The 18583-nt window shown below is 58.2% G+C and overlaps 1 protein-coding gene across 8 annotated transcripts in view; it reads left to right on the top strand.

Annotated features, from left to right (window-relative positions):
- Positions 1–18583, top strand: part of Lsp1 (lymphocyte specific protein 1) — a 31989-nt gene that overhangs the window by 7566 nt on the left and 5840 nt on the right. The window contains exons 1-7 of one of the 8 annotated variants that reach the window (XM_013150900.2): positions 1512–1762; positions 14264–14401; positions 15330–15491; positions 17266–17470; positions 17811–17903; positions 18114–18157; positions 18313–18394. In XM_013150900.2, the coding sequence (XP_013006354.1) occupies positions 1701–1762; positions 14264–14401; positions 15330–15491; positions 17266–17470; positions 17811–17903; positions 18114–18157; positions 18313–18394 (786 nt within the window). In that variant the 5' untranslated portion in view covers positions 1512–1700. Of the gene's footprint in view, positions 1–1511; positions 1763–4724; positions 4916–6794; positions 7028–14263; positions 14402–15329; positions 15492–17265; positions 17471–17810; positions 17904–18113; positions 18158–18312; positions 18395–18583 lie in introns of those variants that run through there. The other 7 variants (XM_013150897.3, XM_013150896.3, XM_013150898.3 and 4 more) reach the window with 7 other exon arrangements.

Genomic DNA, 18583 nt, shown 5'->3' with positions numbered 1-18583 from the left:
ATGGCTGCACACATAGAGATGTACTCTAGCAGTTCCGGTGCCCAGCAGTCAACAGGCCCAGGCCTAGCTCTGAGACATTGGATACCAGTGCTGCTAACTGGGCATTGGTTTTCCTGTCTGATACATGGATGCAGTGATGCCAGTCTCTCAAAAGCTGTCCTAGTGAGTTGTATGAACTACCGGGTGGAAGTGTGCTGGCCTACAGCTGGCCCATTTGACTCCCTTCGAATGTGGGTCCAGTCCCTCCCCTTGTCCAGCCACTAGCCCCTGTGTTCTCGAGTGAGTCACGGTGACTAAGCCCAACCAGAGCAACAATGGGCTGGGCTGCTTTTTCCTTCTCTTGCCTTGGCCAGAACACAGGGCAAGGGGGTGCAGCTGGCGAGGGCACCAGCCAGCCCGGTGCCCATGGCCACTTCTGTGGACCATGAACACCGAAGGGGAGATGTTGTGTGTATGAATCTTGCTTCAGGTCTCTATGTGCAGTTCAGGGGTGATGGGGGTGAGGGGCAACCTCCCCATTTGGGGGCCAGGGAGGATTCCTGATGTGCCCAACCTCCCCTTGGGATGACAGCAAAAGCAGAGGGCTGGGAATAAACAAGCACAAAATGGAGACCTAGAAGAAGGGTGAGGCAGGGATGGGGGAGGGAAGACTGAGAACTAAGGAGACAGGGACAGAGACACAGGATAGGGGTCTGCAGGGGAATGGGAGCAGAGGGTAGACTTGGGAATGAGAGAGGAGGCAGACAGGAGTGCTGGGCTGGACAGAGAAGGCCAGCAGGAAGGCCAGGCCTGGCGGGACTGGGCACTGGAGAGATGGGAGGCAGCCACGTGGTGGGCAGGGGAGGTGCAGGCTGCCAAGGTGGCTGAAGGAGGGAGGGGAAGGGGAAGAGGAGGCGGGAGGGAGGGAAGAGGCAGCCATGCTGCCCACCAGCGGCCACAGAGGTCCAGTGAGTCCCCACGCTGCTGGGCTGGGAGGGTTTTCTCTCTGACATTTTTACTAGTCTCAGAAGGAGGAGGTGGAGGTGGAGGAGACCAAGGGGGGCGGAGAAGGGGGCTGGGGGAACAAAAGGGAAGCAGCTGCAAAGCGTCCTGAGGAAGGAGAGGGGAGTGAGACCCACAGAGGCAGGGCCCAGAGACAGTGGACAGGCTTCAGGGCCGCCAGCTGGGAGCTAGCCCAAGACCCCCACCTCAAGGGCCAAGGGGTCAAGACAGACAGGCAGAAGGTCAAAGAGACAGACAGACACTCGTCAGACACCCAGACAGAGAGAGGAGACAGGGAGGGGACATCAGAGTCAGAGAGACCAGACAGCCAGACACAGAGGGGGGCAAAAACAGAGAGAAGAAGGGCCAGGAAGGGGAGGAAGAGGAAGAGGAGAGGAGAGGAGAGGAGAGGAGAGGAGAGGAGAGGAGAGGAGAGGAGAGGAGAGGAGAGGAGAGGAGGGAAGAGGAGAGGAGAGGAGAGGAGAGGAGAGGAGAGGAGAGGAGGGAAGAGGAGAGGAGGGAAGAGGAGAGGAGAGGAGAAAGAAGGGAAAGGAAAGAAAGAAAGGAGAGCAGAGGAGGCGGGCCGAAGGAGGCAGCACCAGCACCAGCACCAGCAGCACCAGCAGCAGCAGCAACGACACAGGAGCCTTTGAAAGAGGCGGCATCCCCTGGGCTGGGGTCAGGCCAGGTCGCCAGCCACCCAGTTAGTGGCCAGCAGCATGAGTGGCTCCGTGCTCCTGAGGAAGAATTCTAGCAGACGGGGCCTGGAGCAGCTCCTGAGGTAGGTCCCCCACCTGGCCCAAGGTGGATGCCCATGGTGCTGCCATGCACGGGGCACCCCCTGCCCTGGACTGGGCCTGCTGAGCTAGGCCATTGATGTGGGGCCGCCCTGGCCTTGCTCCTGCCGGCCTCAGGCCCCAAGGGTGCCAAGCTGGCGGTGAGCACGTGCACTGGATGGAGCACGAAGCCATCACCTCCCTAGGCCCTGGCAGTGCGTCTTCCTCCTCCTCCTCCTCTCTTTCCTCCTCCTCTTCCTCCTCCCACCTGCATGGCTGTCTCTACTCACAGGCCTTCATGATCCCTGTCACAAAACAGGGCCTCAGGGACGATTGCTGTTGGCCACGGGGGAACCATCAGTCACCTTGCTTTACAGATGATGGCACTGGACTCCCAGCCACCTTGGTGTCCAGGCCTGTGTGGGAGGCACCGCCGCCTGATGAGCACTTGGGCCCTGGAATCCTGGCTTGCTGGCTGCTGACTCTGAGCCAGCACAGAGTTCCCTCTCGGTCTGTTTCTTCCTCTGTAAAGTACAGTGTGGTGGCACCTTCCTGGTAGGGTTGTGGTGAGAGCAGAGATACCAAAGGCCCTGAGGCCCCTCAGAGATGAGACTAGGTGGGCTCAGTGCCACTGCCCCCCACAGTTAATCAGTTTCTCTGAGTCACTTGCATTGCACCTCTTCCTCCTCAATCTTCCAGACGGCAATGCAACCTCCTCCAGGAAGTCTGCCATGGTTCTCCCTGGATGGGAGAGCAATCCTTCTCTGCCATCCTGGTGTACTTTCTTCCTGGCTCTTTCTAGACCATGCATCTTGCAACGTCCCCAGCTCTTCAGCTCTGGTCCTCCTAGGGGTACAGATAGGTGAACCTAGGGGTACAGATAGGGACATGGGGGTCTGCTGAACAGAGCCTGTGTAGCCCGGAGTGCACCAGCTCTTGCTTGCTGGGGCCATGCAGATGTAGGGAGATGGCCTTCTCCAAGTTCTCATGCTGGCACAGTCCTAGCCCAGGACCAGGTAGCCCTGCTGGTAGACTTCCTGCAGTCGCACTTTCCCTGGTCCCATGAATTCCTTCTGCTCCTCAAGGGCTCCAAGACTCTCACTTTCCAACTCCCTGAGTTGTGGGATGTGCCCCTAGTCCCCTGCTCCCAGTCCTCTGGGGAGCTCTGTGGCCTGGGAATTGAGTGGCTGGCACAAGATCCCTGGCTCACCAGTGACACCTAACAAATGGGGCAGCTAAGACCTGGAAGCAAAGAACAAAGCCCCTTGGGTATTGACAGGAGCCACATGCACCTGGATGTGTGTCTACATCCCCATGCCCTGGCCACAAGTATCTGTGAGTGGGGATTTTGGCTGTACCCTGTGCCCTGTGTCAGGCCACTGCCTGGCTGCCGGAGAGCCTGCAGCCACAGCATGGCCATCAACTGGAGTGGAGGCAGACAAGTTGCTGGCCAACAGTGGACAGAGGCAGGAGGAGGTGACCCTTTGAGCATGGGAGAGAGGCAGGGACTACAGCAAGGCCTTGTGAAGACCCAGTGAAGCACATTTGTCTAGAGTGAGCAGTATAAGGGGCTGCTCATGTGCACATACTGCCTCGTACATCCTCAAAGACTCTGATCCTAGGGTGCAGACTCCCACGTACACCAATCATCATGCATGCTACCACTTGGGACAGTGACATCCACTACCCAAGCTCCATCACCATAGTTTGCATCTCTACAGCACAAAAAGATTTCCACTTCCCCAGCTCTCCCAGACAGATGAGAAAACCTTGGCTCTGTCAGGCAGATGAGAAAACCAGGCTCAGAGACATTAAGCAACTGCAACTTGCCCCAGGTCACCCAGTAGGCAGTGGTGAACTGCTTCCTACATCCACCCTTTCTCTCCAGACTTCTCTCCTGGGGACACTGACTTGCTCCCATGGCAAGGTATAGAGATTTGCCCATTCTTTCTGAGACATGCTCCAGAAGGGCCTGCTGTCCACCAGCAGCAGCCAGGTATAGATCAAGTCCAATAGAAGCACACTGAGAAATGGGTGGCCCACTAGAAAAACGTGTCTTCCACTTGCCCACTCTCCTTGCCTAAGTGTGAGCAGAAGCTTAGCATAGAGCACCAGACAGGACTTCTTCCAAGCCAACTGTTCTCAGCGTCTGTGGGCACAGGCTTCCAAGCTCTTCCCCTTCCAGGTATGGGGCATTTGTCTCACCCCTGGTGAGTCAGACCCTATTAGGCACTGCTTAGGCAACCAAGCATAAGGGTGGTCAGGAGACCCCAAGGTGACCTCCTCCTTCCAGAGGTCACCCAGACTTTTGGCCACTCTCCTGGCCTTGTGGCTCCCAAAGAGCTGGTTTGCAAAGGGAGTAAGCTTGCTGAAACACCTTGTACTTGACACCAAGCCAAGAGGCTGCACTGCAGATACTCTGTCTGGCACTTGGCCTCTAGTCCTGTACCCACCCCTCAGCAGAGGCTCACTGGGTGACAGGAGCCTTTGCCTTGCTGGTCTCAGGCACACATCCTACCAGACCCACAGCCTGCATCCATGGCTCTAAAGCCCTCAGGCAAGCATCCACCCTTGAGCACCTAGTCCAGGGGACTCTGGGGACCCCAGTGTGGCCAGCAGGGCAGGGATGAGGCTAGTAGCCTGTTGGGCTGGCCCCTAGGGGTGGGGAAGCTAGGCCTCCAGGATACCGTGTCCAAGGGGGTGTGGCCATCAGGCCCATCCAGGCCCGAGATCCTGGGGGTGGGGCAGCCCCCACCCTGGCAAGGTTGGGCATCTGGTGGGTAGCATGCTACAGGCTCAGGAGTCTGTTGGCCAGAGCCTGTCTGCCCAGAGCCCAGCCGAGCCAGCAGCAGGGGGTACAGGGACCGAGTGGCCCAGCCCCCTGGGCAGGGTGTCAGGGCCAGAGCCCAGAGGACGGAGGTTCCGGCTCCAGTCCCAGCCGGCAGATCAGAGCTGGGCAGTCGGGCAGCAAGCAGCGACCAGGGAACCTTGGGCACCCAGGCACTTGTCTACCCAAAGCCGCATCCAGAGTCCAGAGGAGGCACCTTGAGGGCTGGCATGCCTGGAGGGGCATTGCTCCCAGGGAAATTTCATCAGTCTCAGAATGGCTCAGCAGAGGACCGCGCTGAGGGTTGACTATGGAAGTCTCCAGAGGGCAGGTGGGCATGGGGGCTGCCAGGGATTGGTGGAGGGCTTGGGAGATAGAATCTTCTGTGGCCTGGGTTGGAAGTAGGGAGGAAGGGATGGTGTTCAGCTCTCAGATGGCTGCTGAGTGGAGTCCTTTCCTGGTGGGACCAATGTGTGGGATGCTGCCCAGGGAGGTGACAGTGTGGCTATGAGATCAGCTGATGTCTAAGATAAGTAAGGTGGTTCCCAGGAGCCAGGATATCAGGGGCCGTGGGGCTCTGAGGAGTCCCTCTTAAGGATGTGCTCTACTGGTAGAAAAAGAAAAGAGATGGAAAAGTGAGAAAGAAATGAGAGGGCAAGAAGACCAAGGATGGTAGGGTAAAGGACAGAGAGCCAGTAGGACAGAGGAAGAAGCACGAATCTGGAGGAATGTTAGAAGGGGCAGACCAGGGTGCAAGAGAAAGGGAATGAGAGGGGTCTCTGGTACCATTGTCACTGGGCAGGAAAGTCTCCTGTTGTCTCGCCTTGGCAAATCGAAATCAAGGCCCTAGGAGACTGAGCAGGATGGGTATTGGTGCTAGCTGGCCTGCTTCTGGTCCTTGGGCCAAAAAAAGAGAGGAAGAAAAGGGAACAAGGTTGGTGGAGAATAGTGCAGAGCCCACAAGAAAAGGATGATGGTGGAGGAAAGGAGGAAGGAAAGGAGGGCCCAGGGCAGGAGGAAGCAGGAGAGGAGCAGAGGCCGGTTCTTACTGGATGAGGGTGGGATTGGTGCGCTTGGACTGGGCCACCTGAGTAGGACTCTGCCCTGACTCCCAGGTTGGAAGCTCTTCTGTCCTGGCATAGCTTGGTTCCCTCAATCTTAGTTTTCACGGGCTGAGGGGTCAACCTCATCATGACACTGACCTCCTCGGCCTTCCAGAACCCTTCCCTTCTCATCTGGATCTTGCCCATTATGGGGCTTCGGGGAGCATCCAGGCTGCTGCTTGGTGCCTACTTTGTCCCGTTAACTCTGTCTCTTCTGCTGTAGCACCTGGTCTTGGTCGGGACTCAGGTCAAGGGATTGTCAGAAAAACCCTTAGTTGCTGTGACATCCAGAGACTTGTTATCTCCCATGACACCCTTAGGCTGGCTCTTGGTCCTACATTTGTGCAGAGTAGACAGGCCTAGGGGAGGTAGAAAAGCTCGTCTACTGCTCCAGGGCAGGAGGGGGTCCGCAGTCTAGGGGAACAGGGCTGGGAAGACTCACATTGCTTCTTGGCATGTCAGGATACAGAGGATAGGGCACCCAGAGACCTCACAGGAGGCCAAGGCCCGTCATGGCTCCAAGGGGCAGACACAGTGGAGCTGGAGCAGGCATGTTGAGGTGCCCTAGGGGCAGAGCTGGGAGCAGACACTGGGGGAACTGAGCTGACTGGCAGTATACTTTTTCTCCTCTGGGTCCCACCCCATGAACAGCCAGGCTAGATCGCGTGGGGGATGGGATGTGTCTGGGAAGCATCTGCGGGCACAGCCGTGAGCCGGGCCTTCGGGAAGAGGTGGATCTGGGCACACCGGCCAGAGAGGGAAGAGGAGGGATGGCAGAGCCCAGGCTGGTGCCAGCCACAATCGAGTGCCAGGGAACGTGCCAAGCCTCGCCTTGTGAGCACCGCGAGTGCTCTGCCAGGGCAGGCTGCCACCAGAGCCATCCAGTGTGGAAAGGAGACAAGGCATTGCGACCCTTCACCTCCTCCCCCAGGAGGTCGGCAGGCATGAGCAAGCCTGGAGTTTGCTGAGTCAAGGGTGCTGAGAAGGTCTCCAGGGCTGCCGTGTACTTGGCCCAGCCCCTGCGGCGTTGTGGTCAGTGACACGGAGAGCAGAAAGGCTCACGAATGTAGTATACAGAAGGAGCCGAGAGAGAGAGAGAGAGAGAGAGAGAGAGAGAGAGAGAGAGAGAGAGAGAGAGCTAGCCCAGGGCCAGAAGGAGCTGCAGTCACATGGGATCCAACCAGCAAGAAGAATTGGGAGGAGGGTGAGGCTCTGACTTCCAAACTTAGGCCCCGAGGGGCAGGCCTGGCTGAGCAGATGGGGCCAAGATGTAGAAGAGCCACAGTACCAAGGCAAGGAGACTGTCGGCGCCAGACTCACCACGGAGCACATCATAAGAGGTAGGGCACTCTGACCAAGGGAGGTGATGGGCTGGCCAGTGGGAAACTCAGCTTAGTTCTAGAACCCATTTTGAAGGCAAAGTGGACAGACTCTGGCTCAGCTTCTGAGGGAAGTGTGAGATAGACAGGCTGGCACATGGGGGTTGAGGACATCCCCATTCCAGTCTCACTGAGTCTTCAAGGTCCTGTGGAGACCATCTGTAAGCTCCTACGAGAAAGATGTCTCAGGCCTGTCTGAAATTTAGGGCCTGCTAATGGGTCGGCACTCTTTCCAAGGGCCTCTGGGCAGAGTGAGGGGTTGCTCAGTGGTGTGCTTGGTGTGAGGGGCAGGCCCAGGCTTCGGTCATCTGCCTGGCACTCAGCGGTCTCCCAAGGAGTAATGTGGCCCCAGGATGATTGTTATGACAATTCCCAGGATGCAAGCATCACAGGGGCTGGGAGCAGTAGCCATCAAGAGAAGAACTCTCTCCAGCCACTCTCTCCTGAGTGGGCATCGAGTCCAGAAAGGTGGTGGGCAGGTGGCAGGTAGCAAGGGAATGGGTGGGCAGTCTCAGTTTGGGTAGGGTAGGGACAGGTTTGGGACTCTGCGTGTGGGATGCAGGAGATTGGGAGTAGGAAGAGGACCCCGAGGTAGGAAGGCTGGAGCAGCTAGACTGAGCAAGAATATGCTGAGGGTCAGGGTCACAGGGAGCAGGGGATGTGTCTCTGGGTCTGGGAGGACTGGAGTCAGGTCAGGCTATGGGCTACCTGCCCTGTCCGCTAGCCCTGGCCTCTCCAGCTCCCTAACGCCATGGTCCTTGTAGATGTCGCCCAGATGCCTGTGCATCCCCAGGCTGGAGCAGCTCCTTCCCATCACCATGTCCCCCGGCAGCATCTCACAGGCACTCTGTCTCTCTAAGGACATGTCACGCCAGCCTCCCTCCTCAGAGGCATGGAAAGGGGTCTCCTCTGTGCCCTGAGGTCTTACCAGGGGGAATCAGCAGCTCTGCCCTTGGCCTCTCTAAAGATGGCTGAGGGCTTGAGGAAATTCAGAGTGTTTTAAGGGTCCCTAGTATCCTTAAAAAGGAAAAAACTAGAGAAGGAAAAGGAGGAGAAAGGAAGGCCTTGGAGTAGGTTGTGAGAAGGAGCGGGGATGAGGTAGCTCACCCCAGGTTGGGATGGGGAGCCGGATGCAGTCCTGGTAGGGTCTGGAGTGGAGCCTGTGTGGCAGGCGGTATCATAAGGGGACCAAGAAGCCCAGCCAGGGCTGGGCCAGGTAAGTTGCCGACTCTTCTTGCTAGTGCTGAGACCCTAGGCCTGGGCCTACTCTCCTGGACTCTGCAGCCAGAAAGTGGGTGGGGGTCACTGCCAGCAGGATGAGAACTGAGTGTAGTGGCCAGAGTGGATCTGGAGCTGGCACAGAGAATGCCAGGGCCAGTGTTCTGAGGGAGGTCAGGTGGGGGAAGAAGCGGGTGGCTTGCTGGTGACCGGACTCTGCCCGAGCCAGTGGGTGAGGGAGGTGGTAGATTTTGGCAGGGCCTCTCATCCTTGAGCTCAAGGCAGTGGCCAGTAAGAAAGACTGCAGAACTAGCTGAGCTTCCTCAGTTTGGGGAGTTCTGGGTGGAAGCATGAGGGGCCCAAACAGGGAGAGGATGCTTGCGGGGACCACACAGGCTGTAAAAGCAGCAAGAGGCTGGGGGGAGGGGCTGCTCTCTGATCACACTGCCTTGCTTGAGACAAAGCCCTATGGGCTGTCTGGCCCTTTTACCGGAGAACTTTTCCTATCCAAGGGGCTCAGAACAGGGCTGCTGCTTGCCCACAGTGCACAGCGCCTCCTCCTGGCTTGAAGGAGGGAGCTAGAAGCCCAGATTCCTGCAGAAATTCCTCACAGCCTCTTCTCTGGGTGTTGTTCCCCAGGAATTCTGGGTCACAACCTTGTAGGGACCACAAAATCATATATGGGGAACGCACTGCAGGGCGAGCCTCCCCTGCTGACCCTGAAGAGCTCCCCATGCTTTGCATGTAGGTGTCCAGGCAGGTTCCCTGATAGGACGGTCCACCAAGGCCACAAAGAACCAAGGGTGGGGTGAGGGGCATGCGATCTTGTCTGGGCCCTGGCTTGATGTGGTCCAGCAACCCCAGAGATCTGGGGTCTCAACACTAGCAAGAGGAGTGGAGATAGGAGCCTCAGCCTGACTCTCCTCAGCACACCCTAGGCAGAGGTTCCTCCGGTTTCCCCAGGGTGCCTATGCACCCTCTGGAACCCCCCATTCTGGCCACTTGAGCTTTTCTACCTGCTGACCTATCCCTCCGTTTCCCAGGTAGGGGGCAATGGGTGTTCAGTTGGACCACAGTTTTCTCTACTCAACCGCCCTTTCCCAGTAAGATCTCACCCCAGGTCACTCTAAGGATGGCCCCAGGCTCTACACTTCCTTCTCCACTCCCACTTGCCCTCCGCAAGCTAGCCAGATGCTCCTGGCTCTGTATCCTCTGTGCTTCTCTCCTCCCTGCTAAGAACCTTCCATGGTTCCCATAGCCCCCAGCTTAACTGCTCTATACTTTGTAACCTTCCCAAGGCCTGCCCCTTATCCCTAGGGTCTCAAGACCCTCAGGGCCATCCCTTCCATGAATAACGCTGAGGAGGTCATAAGAGGCTTGACCGTGTGCATTGATTGCACAGTAGCAGGGCTGGCCACTAGGCATATGTTAGCTCCTTTGGTCCTGATAGATGGGGATACTAAGGCCCGAGGGGGCTGCTGATGGCCCAGGTTTCCAAGCATTTGAGGGAGCCAGTCTGGGGACCTGACCACTTGACTCCTGAGCTCTCCTTTCCACCTGTATGAACTTAGGTGTGGCCTTCTGCCCATGGAAGAAGCAGCATCGGTTGGGACATTGTCCTTGGTGGCACCTGAGGGAGACCTGAGGGACTGTGCCTGGACCAGGAGGGGGTGGTATCCCTGGGCTTTCCAGCTTAGCTCCTCTTGGTTACCTCACCAGCTCAGGTTGCTGCTACCAGCATCCTGCCAAGGCGTGGTGGACCAGAGACAGCAGAGTCCAGTGTCACCACCACCACGAAAGCCCCCTGGCCTATGCTATATGCTGGACTTTGCTCAGTGTCTCCCCACACCGAGCACCCTGAGTTCCACCTCACACAGAATAGACACCATGGCAGTTCTGGGGCTGCTGCCCTGACCCTATTCCCATCTCAGCCCTAACTTTTCCCTTCTAATCCCACTTGCCTAGATCTTCCCCCATACCAGCCTCTCTGGCCCTCCCCAGCACCAGTGCTTCCTAATAGGATGCAATTCTGGTTGTGCCCACTCCTTCCCAAGCCACCCTTGTGGGCTTTAGAGACCGCACCTCTTGGGTCTGAACACTCTGTGGCCTCCCATCTCTATGGCCTGAGGGTCCTTGCTCAAATTCAAGGTCACTTTTCCCCTACAAGCAACTCATCATGAGATTTCCCTGGACAGTGGGCCAGGCCTTTCCCCATGAGATGTCCATCTCACTCACCAGCCCATGACAATAGGAAAAAGGTTCCCCCCCCCCCAACCCTTCCACACCTAAGATAACATAGACACCAGGGAAGGCCACACCTAAGATAACTTAGACACCAGGGAAGGCATGACACAGAGAGGGCTTATCCTAAAGGGCTGGACCAGGCTCTTGTGTCCTCACCCCAACCCTCCTGCCCACTTGAGACAGTGCCCACCTGCTGGCCCTGGAATATCTGTTTCAGGTTTACCCATACCACTGCCTCCCCAAGCAGAGTGACCACTGGGCAGGCCACATCTGCGACCTGTCTTGGCCTGCCCCAGGGATGGGACCCTGGCTTTGAACTGCCACCAAGCCTGTCAAAGATTTCACGACTGGTATCATCCTATGTTGCTGGATGCCGATGCTGGCCTCCTGTAGCTACCTTCTCCCTGGTATCCAGGACAGACCCTAGTCTTTGCCCCTTGCTTGTGAATGTTCTGGGTTGGGGCACTGGAACCGGCAAGGAAGGCCTCCACGTGGGTTCATGTCCTCTTTGCTCTGTTTCTCCACCTAAGGGTTCTGTGGTCATTTTCATGGCCACAAGCACATGAGGGCCACAGGAGGGTGGGCTCCTGAGAATAACAGACACCTTGGTAGTCTCAGGAAGCCCAAGGTTTGGTAGTCTCAGGAAGCCCAAGGTTTCCTGATCACCTCTAGGCCAGTGGTGTCCAGCAGACTTGGAGTAGGAAGGGTTCCCTCCAGGAAGCCTAAAGAAGGCACCCCACCACACACATGCACCTTCTTGCTTTGGTTCCTGGCCCCAGCTGAAACTTCAGCTTTCCCCAGGACCAGGAGCGAACCCTTCAGCTGACCTAGAAATCGCTGGACTGGTCAGCTGCCTGTAGGGGGCAGAGTTGAGTCAGGGATGGAGGCCTGAGCCCCTCCGGGAACTCTGAGGGAGGACAAAGGGTGGGCGGCTGAAAGGACTGGATTTAAAATGGGTATTCTTGGACCCTGGGGGGGACTTGGGGGGGGGTTGAATGGGTAAGGGGGCAGCAGAGGAGCTAGAAAGGGGGGCTGGTGTCCCCAGCGGGAACTAGCAGGCAGTAAATATGGCCACAGGGGCCACCTTGAGCTGTGGGAGTCCCACTCAAAATGGGGAGCAGCCTGGGGGGGTCTGCACACACTGCTGGTCCTGGGTGAGGACCAAGCTGCGCCCCCAGGCCCTGAGATACTGTGCGTGTAGGGGAACAGGGCCCCAAGTCCTGGCCCCTTAGGCTGAGCCCCAGGCCACAGAGCCAGAACAGACAGGAAATGGCCTGATTGCATTTGCACAGGAACACCAAATCCCTCGCAGCTGCACTCAGCCGGGCCAGGGCCACGGGCGGGGCGGCCATCGCCAGAGTCCTGACAGCCCCGTGGAGCGTGCCAAGGGGTCTGGGCCGCTGGCCGGGGGGCGCCTTTCCCAGGCCAGAGGCCCCCACCCCACCCCAGGAGAGCCACCCCCTTTCAGTTCCCAGAACGGAGCCCAGCTGTGGAATAGTGAGGGGGTGAGGTCATGGGGAGGGGGCCCGCATTACTCATATCCTGGGGCAGGCGGGAAGGGAGGAGGCAGGGGAAGGGGCCCCCGGGCCTCTTGTCCTCACTTGCTGGGTCAGGAGCTGGGGGACAGCGGGGTTTCTCCCCAGTTTGGGGCTTGAGGGAGCACTGTGAGATGTGTACCCTGAACCCCAATCTGTTGGGGGAGGGCTAAGTGGGGGTAACTTTCAGGGGGGGCCAGCTCCATGAGACGTTCCCAGAAAACACACCTTGGCCTCCTGCCAGGCCCAGCTCCACTGTTGTCTGGGTGATGTGGAAGAAAACAGTAAATAGTGAGGTGGGGGCCACTCACAGGAATCTAAGAGGGGGCTGAGGGGGCCCCGACTTGCCACTTTGTGATCCTCTATCCCCAGGCCTAGGTCTACACTTGGTCAGTGCTGTCTGTGTGTGTGCACGTGTGTTTTGTGCACATGTACAAGCTTGTATGTGGCTGTGTGTACCCTCACAGGCACTCGGAGAACATGTGTGCGCATGTCTGTCCTGCCCATGTCAGACCTGGGTGCAGCTCTGTGGGCCCCATGACTCTGTGTTGCTGTCTCGGACGGGGCCCTCAGAGGCTTGCGTACATTTGTGCTTTTGGTGGCCCCCTAAGACTGGTGGAGAAGTTCAGGGAGAGGACAAAGGCCCTTGGCTCCACGGAGGGAGATGTGCCACGTAGAGGGGCCCAGGCCAGCCAAAAGGTGGAATTGAGGCACAATTACATACCCACTTGGGCAACACACACATAGCTGACACTTGCACAGGCACACCCATTCTGCTTGTCCTTTCCCAAAACCCAGAAATGGGAACAAAACCCATGTCCCAGTGATCACTTCCAAGAAGTGGGAACAAAGCCTCCTGCCCATCCTGTTCTGCTCCCATCATCCATTTGGGGGCTACTGGTATGCATGGGCACAGGAGAGGGACCTGGACACAGGCTCAGCCAACAACCCCCGGATGAATATGTCCAGCAGACCCTGCTGGCTGTGGAGCTGGGAGGCCAACCGCATCTGCCAGGTGATGGGAGCCAGGTGTGGGGAATTAAGGGCTTCCTGGGGCTGGAAGTTGAAGGCCCTTTGAGGAAGGAGCAGACGGTTTGGGGTGCAGAGCTTGAGCGGGTGGGCAGGTTGCGGCTGGAGTCCCATGTGGCTGCAGCGGGGGGGAGCAGGCCCCGCACTGGAGCCTGTGGAGAGGCCTGGCTTTCGTCTGAGAGGCTTAGGGGAGACCTGGAGAGATTAGATCATGTGCTGGCAAGGATGCCTGGCCAGGGGACTGAGGCCCAGAGGGGAGTGGGCTGTGGGGTCATGCGGCGGACACTGGCAGGAAAGGACTGAGACCCCAGCAAGGAGACCCAGCCCTATACCAGCTCTAGCCTGGCTCCCTGGGCCTGGGGACAGTGAGAACCAGAGACCCTGACCTCCCTTAGCCAAACTAGGAGGGGGCCCAGGATGGCCAAAGCCTTTAGTATCTGCTGGACACCAGTGATGAGATCTGCTGGTCAAGGGCTCCAGATCCCCGGCCCTTCTGTGTCTTTCCCTGACTGCCCCCAGCCCTGGGGTGAGGGGCTTCAAGAAGGCTGGTGTCTAGGTGCTCTGAGGGCAGCAGCTCTTCCCACCTCAGTTTCCTCACCATGGAAAACAGTTCAGGGAGATGTCACAGAGAGCTCAGAGATGAAGTTGGTGTGCCAGTCAAAGCACCCCAGCAATGGGCTGAACATGAGGAAGGTGGGGCTAGGATGAGGACCGATATAGAGACAGGGCATGCCCTGCCTGGCTGGCCAAGTGCAAGCCCTCCTCACCCTCGAACCCCAGACAAGGGTCACCTCCTCTCAATATGGGATGGAGTACCCCGGTCTGGTAAGGTGAGGCAGGCTGCCTGCATGGTCATTTGTCAGGGTTGCTGATGAGGGCCAGCGTTCCCTCCTAGATCCCCTCTGTGCCAAAGCCACACTTCTCTAGGTCCTGCCTCTGGTAAGGTTCAAGAACAGGTTGGTGGAACCAGGCAGATGATCTCTGGTGCTCTTCTGTCCCCACAAGAGTCCTGGATCCTCAGCCTGGCCCAGAGGCATCTTTACAACAGCTTTGCATGACCTGAAGATTGGTAAACTGAGGCCTAGAGTACTGGTCCAGGGTCTGGGCTCACCCATCTTCACCATGTGGCACCCTGTCTTGGCCCTGGTATGACTGTCTTTCTGTTTCCCAGGCTCACCACCCAGTGGAGTGTGGAGGATGAAGAAGAAGTGGCCCGGGAGCGGCGCCGGCGGGAACGAGACAGGCAACTGCAAGCCCAAGACCAGTATGAAGATGGCCAGTCCCCAAACTGGCCAGAGCAGGAGGCGCTGTAAGCCACTCTGGCCCTGGACCCTGGTATCTTGCAGCCTATGCAGACAAGAGTGCTGGTGGTCAGACCCTGGACTTCAGGGTCCCAGTCCAGGAACAATCTCAGAAAATACAATGTTCTCAGGGTGAGGGTAGCCAGCAGCCTTGGGTGACCCTGTCTGTTGGATCTCTAACTGGACAGAGGGTCCACAGAGCCACGTGAAGTGACCCCCTCCCACCAGCCTCCTGGGGGCTCTGACTCAAGTTTTGGACTCCCTGCCTGGCCCCAGCCCTCACTTGGACTGATGCTGACCCCAGCCACGTAGTCCTGGCCCCTGACCCCCGCCCAAACTCCCTGCTGCCGGTGACTCACAGAGGCCATGTCCAAGTTGGCGGCCACAGTCCGGCTCGTTTCCTTCCTGGGCCCAGGAGGCCCCCGAGGCTGGGCCGGGCTGTTTTTCCAATAATGCTCCCCTTCCTCTTGGCCCTGTTTTGTTCCATTTTCTCCGAGTCAGCAGATTGGGGTGGGGTGAGGTACTGCAGCGGTCATGGCCCCTTTGCTGGGCCCTTTTTCATTCCTGAGCCTGGGAGCAGACTTTCCAGCTTCTAATACTGAGTAGTTTACCCTGCTGCTCAGCAAGGCCCGTAAAAAGCCACACGGAATAAACCTGGGGCTGCAGCAGCCTCTGGAAGCCTGAGACTAAAGGGAAAAGCATAGTCCTGTTCTCTGGGTGCCCCCGACTGATGGGGGAGGCACAGTCCCACTCCCAGAGATTCTCTGACTACAGGGGGAGACACAGCTTAACTATGGGGAGCCACTTGTGAGGCAGATGGGGTCTCCTACAAATGAAGCCAGGGGTCTAAGGTGGAAGACAAGGACAGGGTATGAGGGTAGGGGGGAGCACACCCCAGCTCAGCCCTAAAACCCTGCACTGCGCTTTCACCCTCAGCCTGAAGCCCTCAGAGACCCCTGAACTGGATGAAGACGAGGGCTTTGGTGATTGGTCACAAAAGCCTGAACAACAGCAGCAACCTTGGGGGACCAAAGGGTCTGCGGACAGCAGCAACCCTCCTTGGGGCAAGTGCCCAGAGAGGGAGCAAGAGGAGGACAGGCAAGTGGAGATCAAGTTCTGGGGGCTGGGCTTCTGGACAGCAGCCCCACTCACCCTGAGCCCCTACCTGTGTCTGAGTAGCAGCCTCTGCTCTCCTTTCCCAACCAGCCCCCACCAAAAGCCCCCGTGGTTCCAAAAGGGGACAACGGAGGGAAGGGAGGAAGGGAACAAGACGGCAGGGAGGCCTACAAGGGGCTGCAGCGAGGGGGCGGTGAGGAAATTTCATTCCTGGGCTCCCTAGGGCCCCTGGGCCCCATCCAGACCAGCTGCGGCCGGCGGGGATTGGAGGGGGGCTGCCACATCAGCACGCAGCTGCAGCCCACTGACGTAATGCAGGCTCTGCAGCCTGCACCCCCCTCCCTGGGGGCTGGCTGATCTCCATTCCCACGAAGGGGAGCAGGTATTTCCAGATGTGTGCCTTCGAGGCTGCCTGGGGGTGGGGGGGACACAGTTTCCAGATGTGTGGACGTGTGTGCCTGTCTGAATCAGGATGGGTGGGGGCCCAGACCGCTGGGATCGGTGGATGGGGGCTCCTCCTGAGCCTCACCTTGCCCTCCCCCAAGTCAGGGTCTGAGCTGCTCTTAGTAACTGATGGACTACATATGAGGACGACCCCACCTTGCCCTATCAGGACTGGGGTATGGGTCTCCAGTCCTGCATGGGAGCTCCCAGCTTGGGAAATTGCCTACACTCCCTAATCTGGGCCCCTCGAGCTCCCTAGACCAGCTGGGGCTCTGGTTCAGCCCTCTCCCATGTCATGACCACCCCATTTTCACCCTACAAACAGGCTCCCACACCCCAAGAGTCATCTGCCTATCCTGGCCCTGGTCCTGGCCTGCCTACTGCTGGCCTCAGTTTCCCACTCCCCCCAGCCCACGCCTTTGGCTGCACAAGCTGTCTCTGAGATGGTGCAGCTGTAGCCCTGCCCGCTGGCTTCCTGCCTTCTCGAGCCCAACGGCAGGGGGCACTTTTGCTCTACTGGTGGCTCCCTGAGCCCCTGCACTCCCACCCCACCCCCCCACACCTGATTGTCGGTTCCCAGACCGCCAACGCCTGAATGGCCCCTCTGTGTGGCTGCCGCTGGCTGGGACCTGGCCCACCTTGGGCGGTGGGTCTGGGTCTTGGCTGGCAGGTCCGCCAAGGGGCCTGAAATCATGGAAAATGCAAGAATTTACCATCTTCTTCTCCAGGTTCAGTCCCGCTCAAGTGAAGAGCCACACCCAGCTGCCAGCTGGCTGCTTCCCCTCCCGGGTGGCCCCTCTCCTCAGTGAAGTGTGCCTGCCCTAGCTGACCCAGTCCCAAAAAACACCCCTGCACCCCACCTCCCCCCTCTCAACGTTCTGCTTCACTGATCTACTTGCCTACAGCTGGAGTAAGGCAGCCAGGCAGCCCAGGCAGCCCAGGCAGCCCAGGCAGCCCGGACCAGTAGAGAGGTCGTGTACAACCCCTTTGGAGCTGGCCCTGCCGGGATAGGGGGCTTCAGAGAGAAGTGCTGCCTCAGTGCAGGAGTGGCCCTGCTCAGCAGGAACCATGCAGGGGCATGCTGTTCTCAAATGGGCCTCAGGACCTCTACACAGAGGCTCTCAGAAAATCAGCTGCTTGTGAGGTTGCTGGGCCTCCTTCCCCTAAGAAGCTGGGGTCTCAGAAGTCCTCAACATTTAACTGTCTGGCTGCCCCTATTTTACGAATGAGGAGACTGAGGCTTGGAACTAGGAACAGACTGGAATTAAGCAATTAAATGGCTGTCAATGGCTTTGCCTCCTTTTCTACCCAGTAGGTCCTGCCAGTGTCCCTGTGAAAATGACAACAATGGTGGTGAACTTCATCATACAAAAGCCCACCTGGAGGGACTGTGTCTGGACCAGGAGGGACAGGGCCCAGAGGAGGAAGCAGTCCAGGACCACCTGGGGGCTACAGAAACTGGAGAGGCAGAGGAGGAGAAGGAGGAGGAAATGGAGGAGGAGAAGGAGGGGGAGGAGGTGAGGGTTCTGCTGAGGGCTGAGGGCTGAGGGCTGAGGGCGGATAATTGCTCTCCCCGGGCTGGGTTGGCCTTTGGTTCCTGTTCTACAGTGAGGGATTTGTGGACTGGCCCAGTGCCCCCTACCCTAGAGTCTTACTTTAGGCCCACATTCTCAGAGGGTGGAGGCAGTGAGCCTAGTGACCCCCGCTCTGGCGGGAAAATTCCAGGGCTGGAGTGAGAATCAGAGCCAGACAGGGCCTGAGGCCCAGGGAGGGGAAAGGGTATGCTGCACAAGCTCTAAGGAGGGGCAGGAGTGTTGCAAGGAGGGGTCACTGGGTTATCTGGTTTTGTGTCTCCAGCACCAGAAATTTCTACCTCCCAGAATCCCCAGCCCCCTGATCTTAGAGGGGACCACCGAACTGCGCTCACCTCCCCTGAGCCCCACCACCAAAGTAGGTCAAGCCCAAAGCCTCCTGTTCCCCCTCCCCAGGCTCCTGCTCCATTCCTTATCCACTTCCCCCTGCTCCTTGCTCATGGCCAGTGCTCAGTAAAGCCTCTTGACAGGGAAGTGGGTAGTGGGATTGATGGGTGAGGCTTCTAGGGGATGGTGTGTGCGCCTCACTTTGGCTGCCCAAGGTGCATGCTTCTGCCCAACCCCACAGCTCGCTGACAGGACAGAGTCCCTGAACCGCTCGATAGAGAAGAGGTATGTCTGTCTGCTCTCCAGGATCCTTTAGGAGGAGTTGCAGAGAATAACGAAGGGGTGCAGATCTGGGATCATGGAAGCCCCTGGGAGTGGTGCAGGGTGGGCTAGAAGGACCCTGGCAGAGACACATGAGGCTCAACATTTGTGCCTTCCAGTAACAGCGTGAAGAAGTCCCAGCCGGCACTGCCCATCTCCAAGATTGACGAGAGGCTGGAACAGTACACTCAGGCCATTGAGGTATGCCCTCTGTCAGATCCCTCCTCCCTTCAGGCACCATTTCTCCATCAACCAACACTCCCTCCACCCAGTCAGTGTCAGCTAGCCAGCCAGCCAGTGTCCCTGCATTCAGCCAGCACTCTGCCATCTTACCAATGTCCCTTCAGCCAGCCAACACCTCTCCATGGAAACACTCCTCCACCCAACTAA

Source organism: Cavia porcellus, unplaced genomic scaffold (genome assembly GCF_034190915.1).
Source record: "Cavia porcellus strain 051 isolate PalLab524CR breed Dunkin Hartley unplaced genomic scaffold, mCavPor4.1 scaffold_17, whole genome shotgun sequence".
NCBI lineage: Eukaryota > Metazoa > Chordata > Mammalia > Rodentia > Caviidae > Cavia > Cavia porcellus.
The sequence above is the reverse complement of the archived record's forward strand: the minus strand, read 5'-3'. Positions and strand labels throughout refer to the sequence as shown.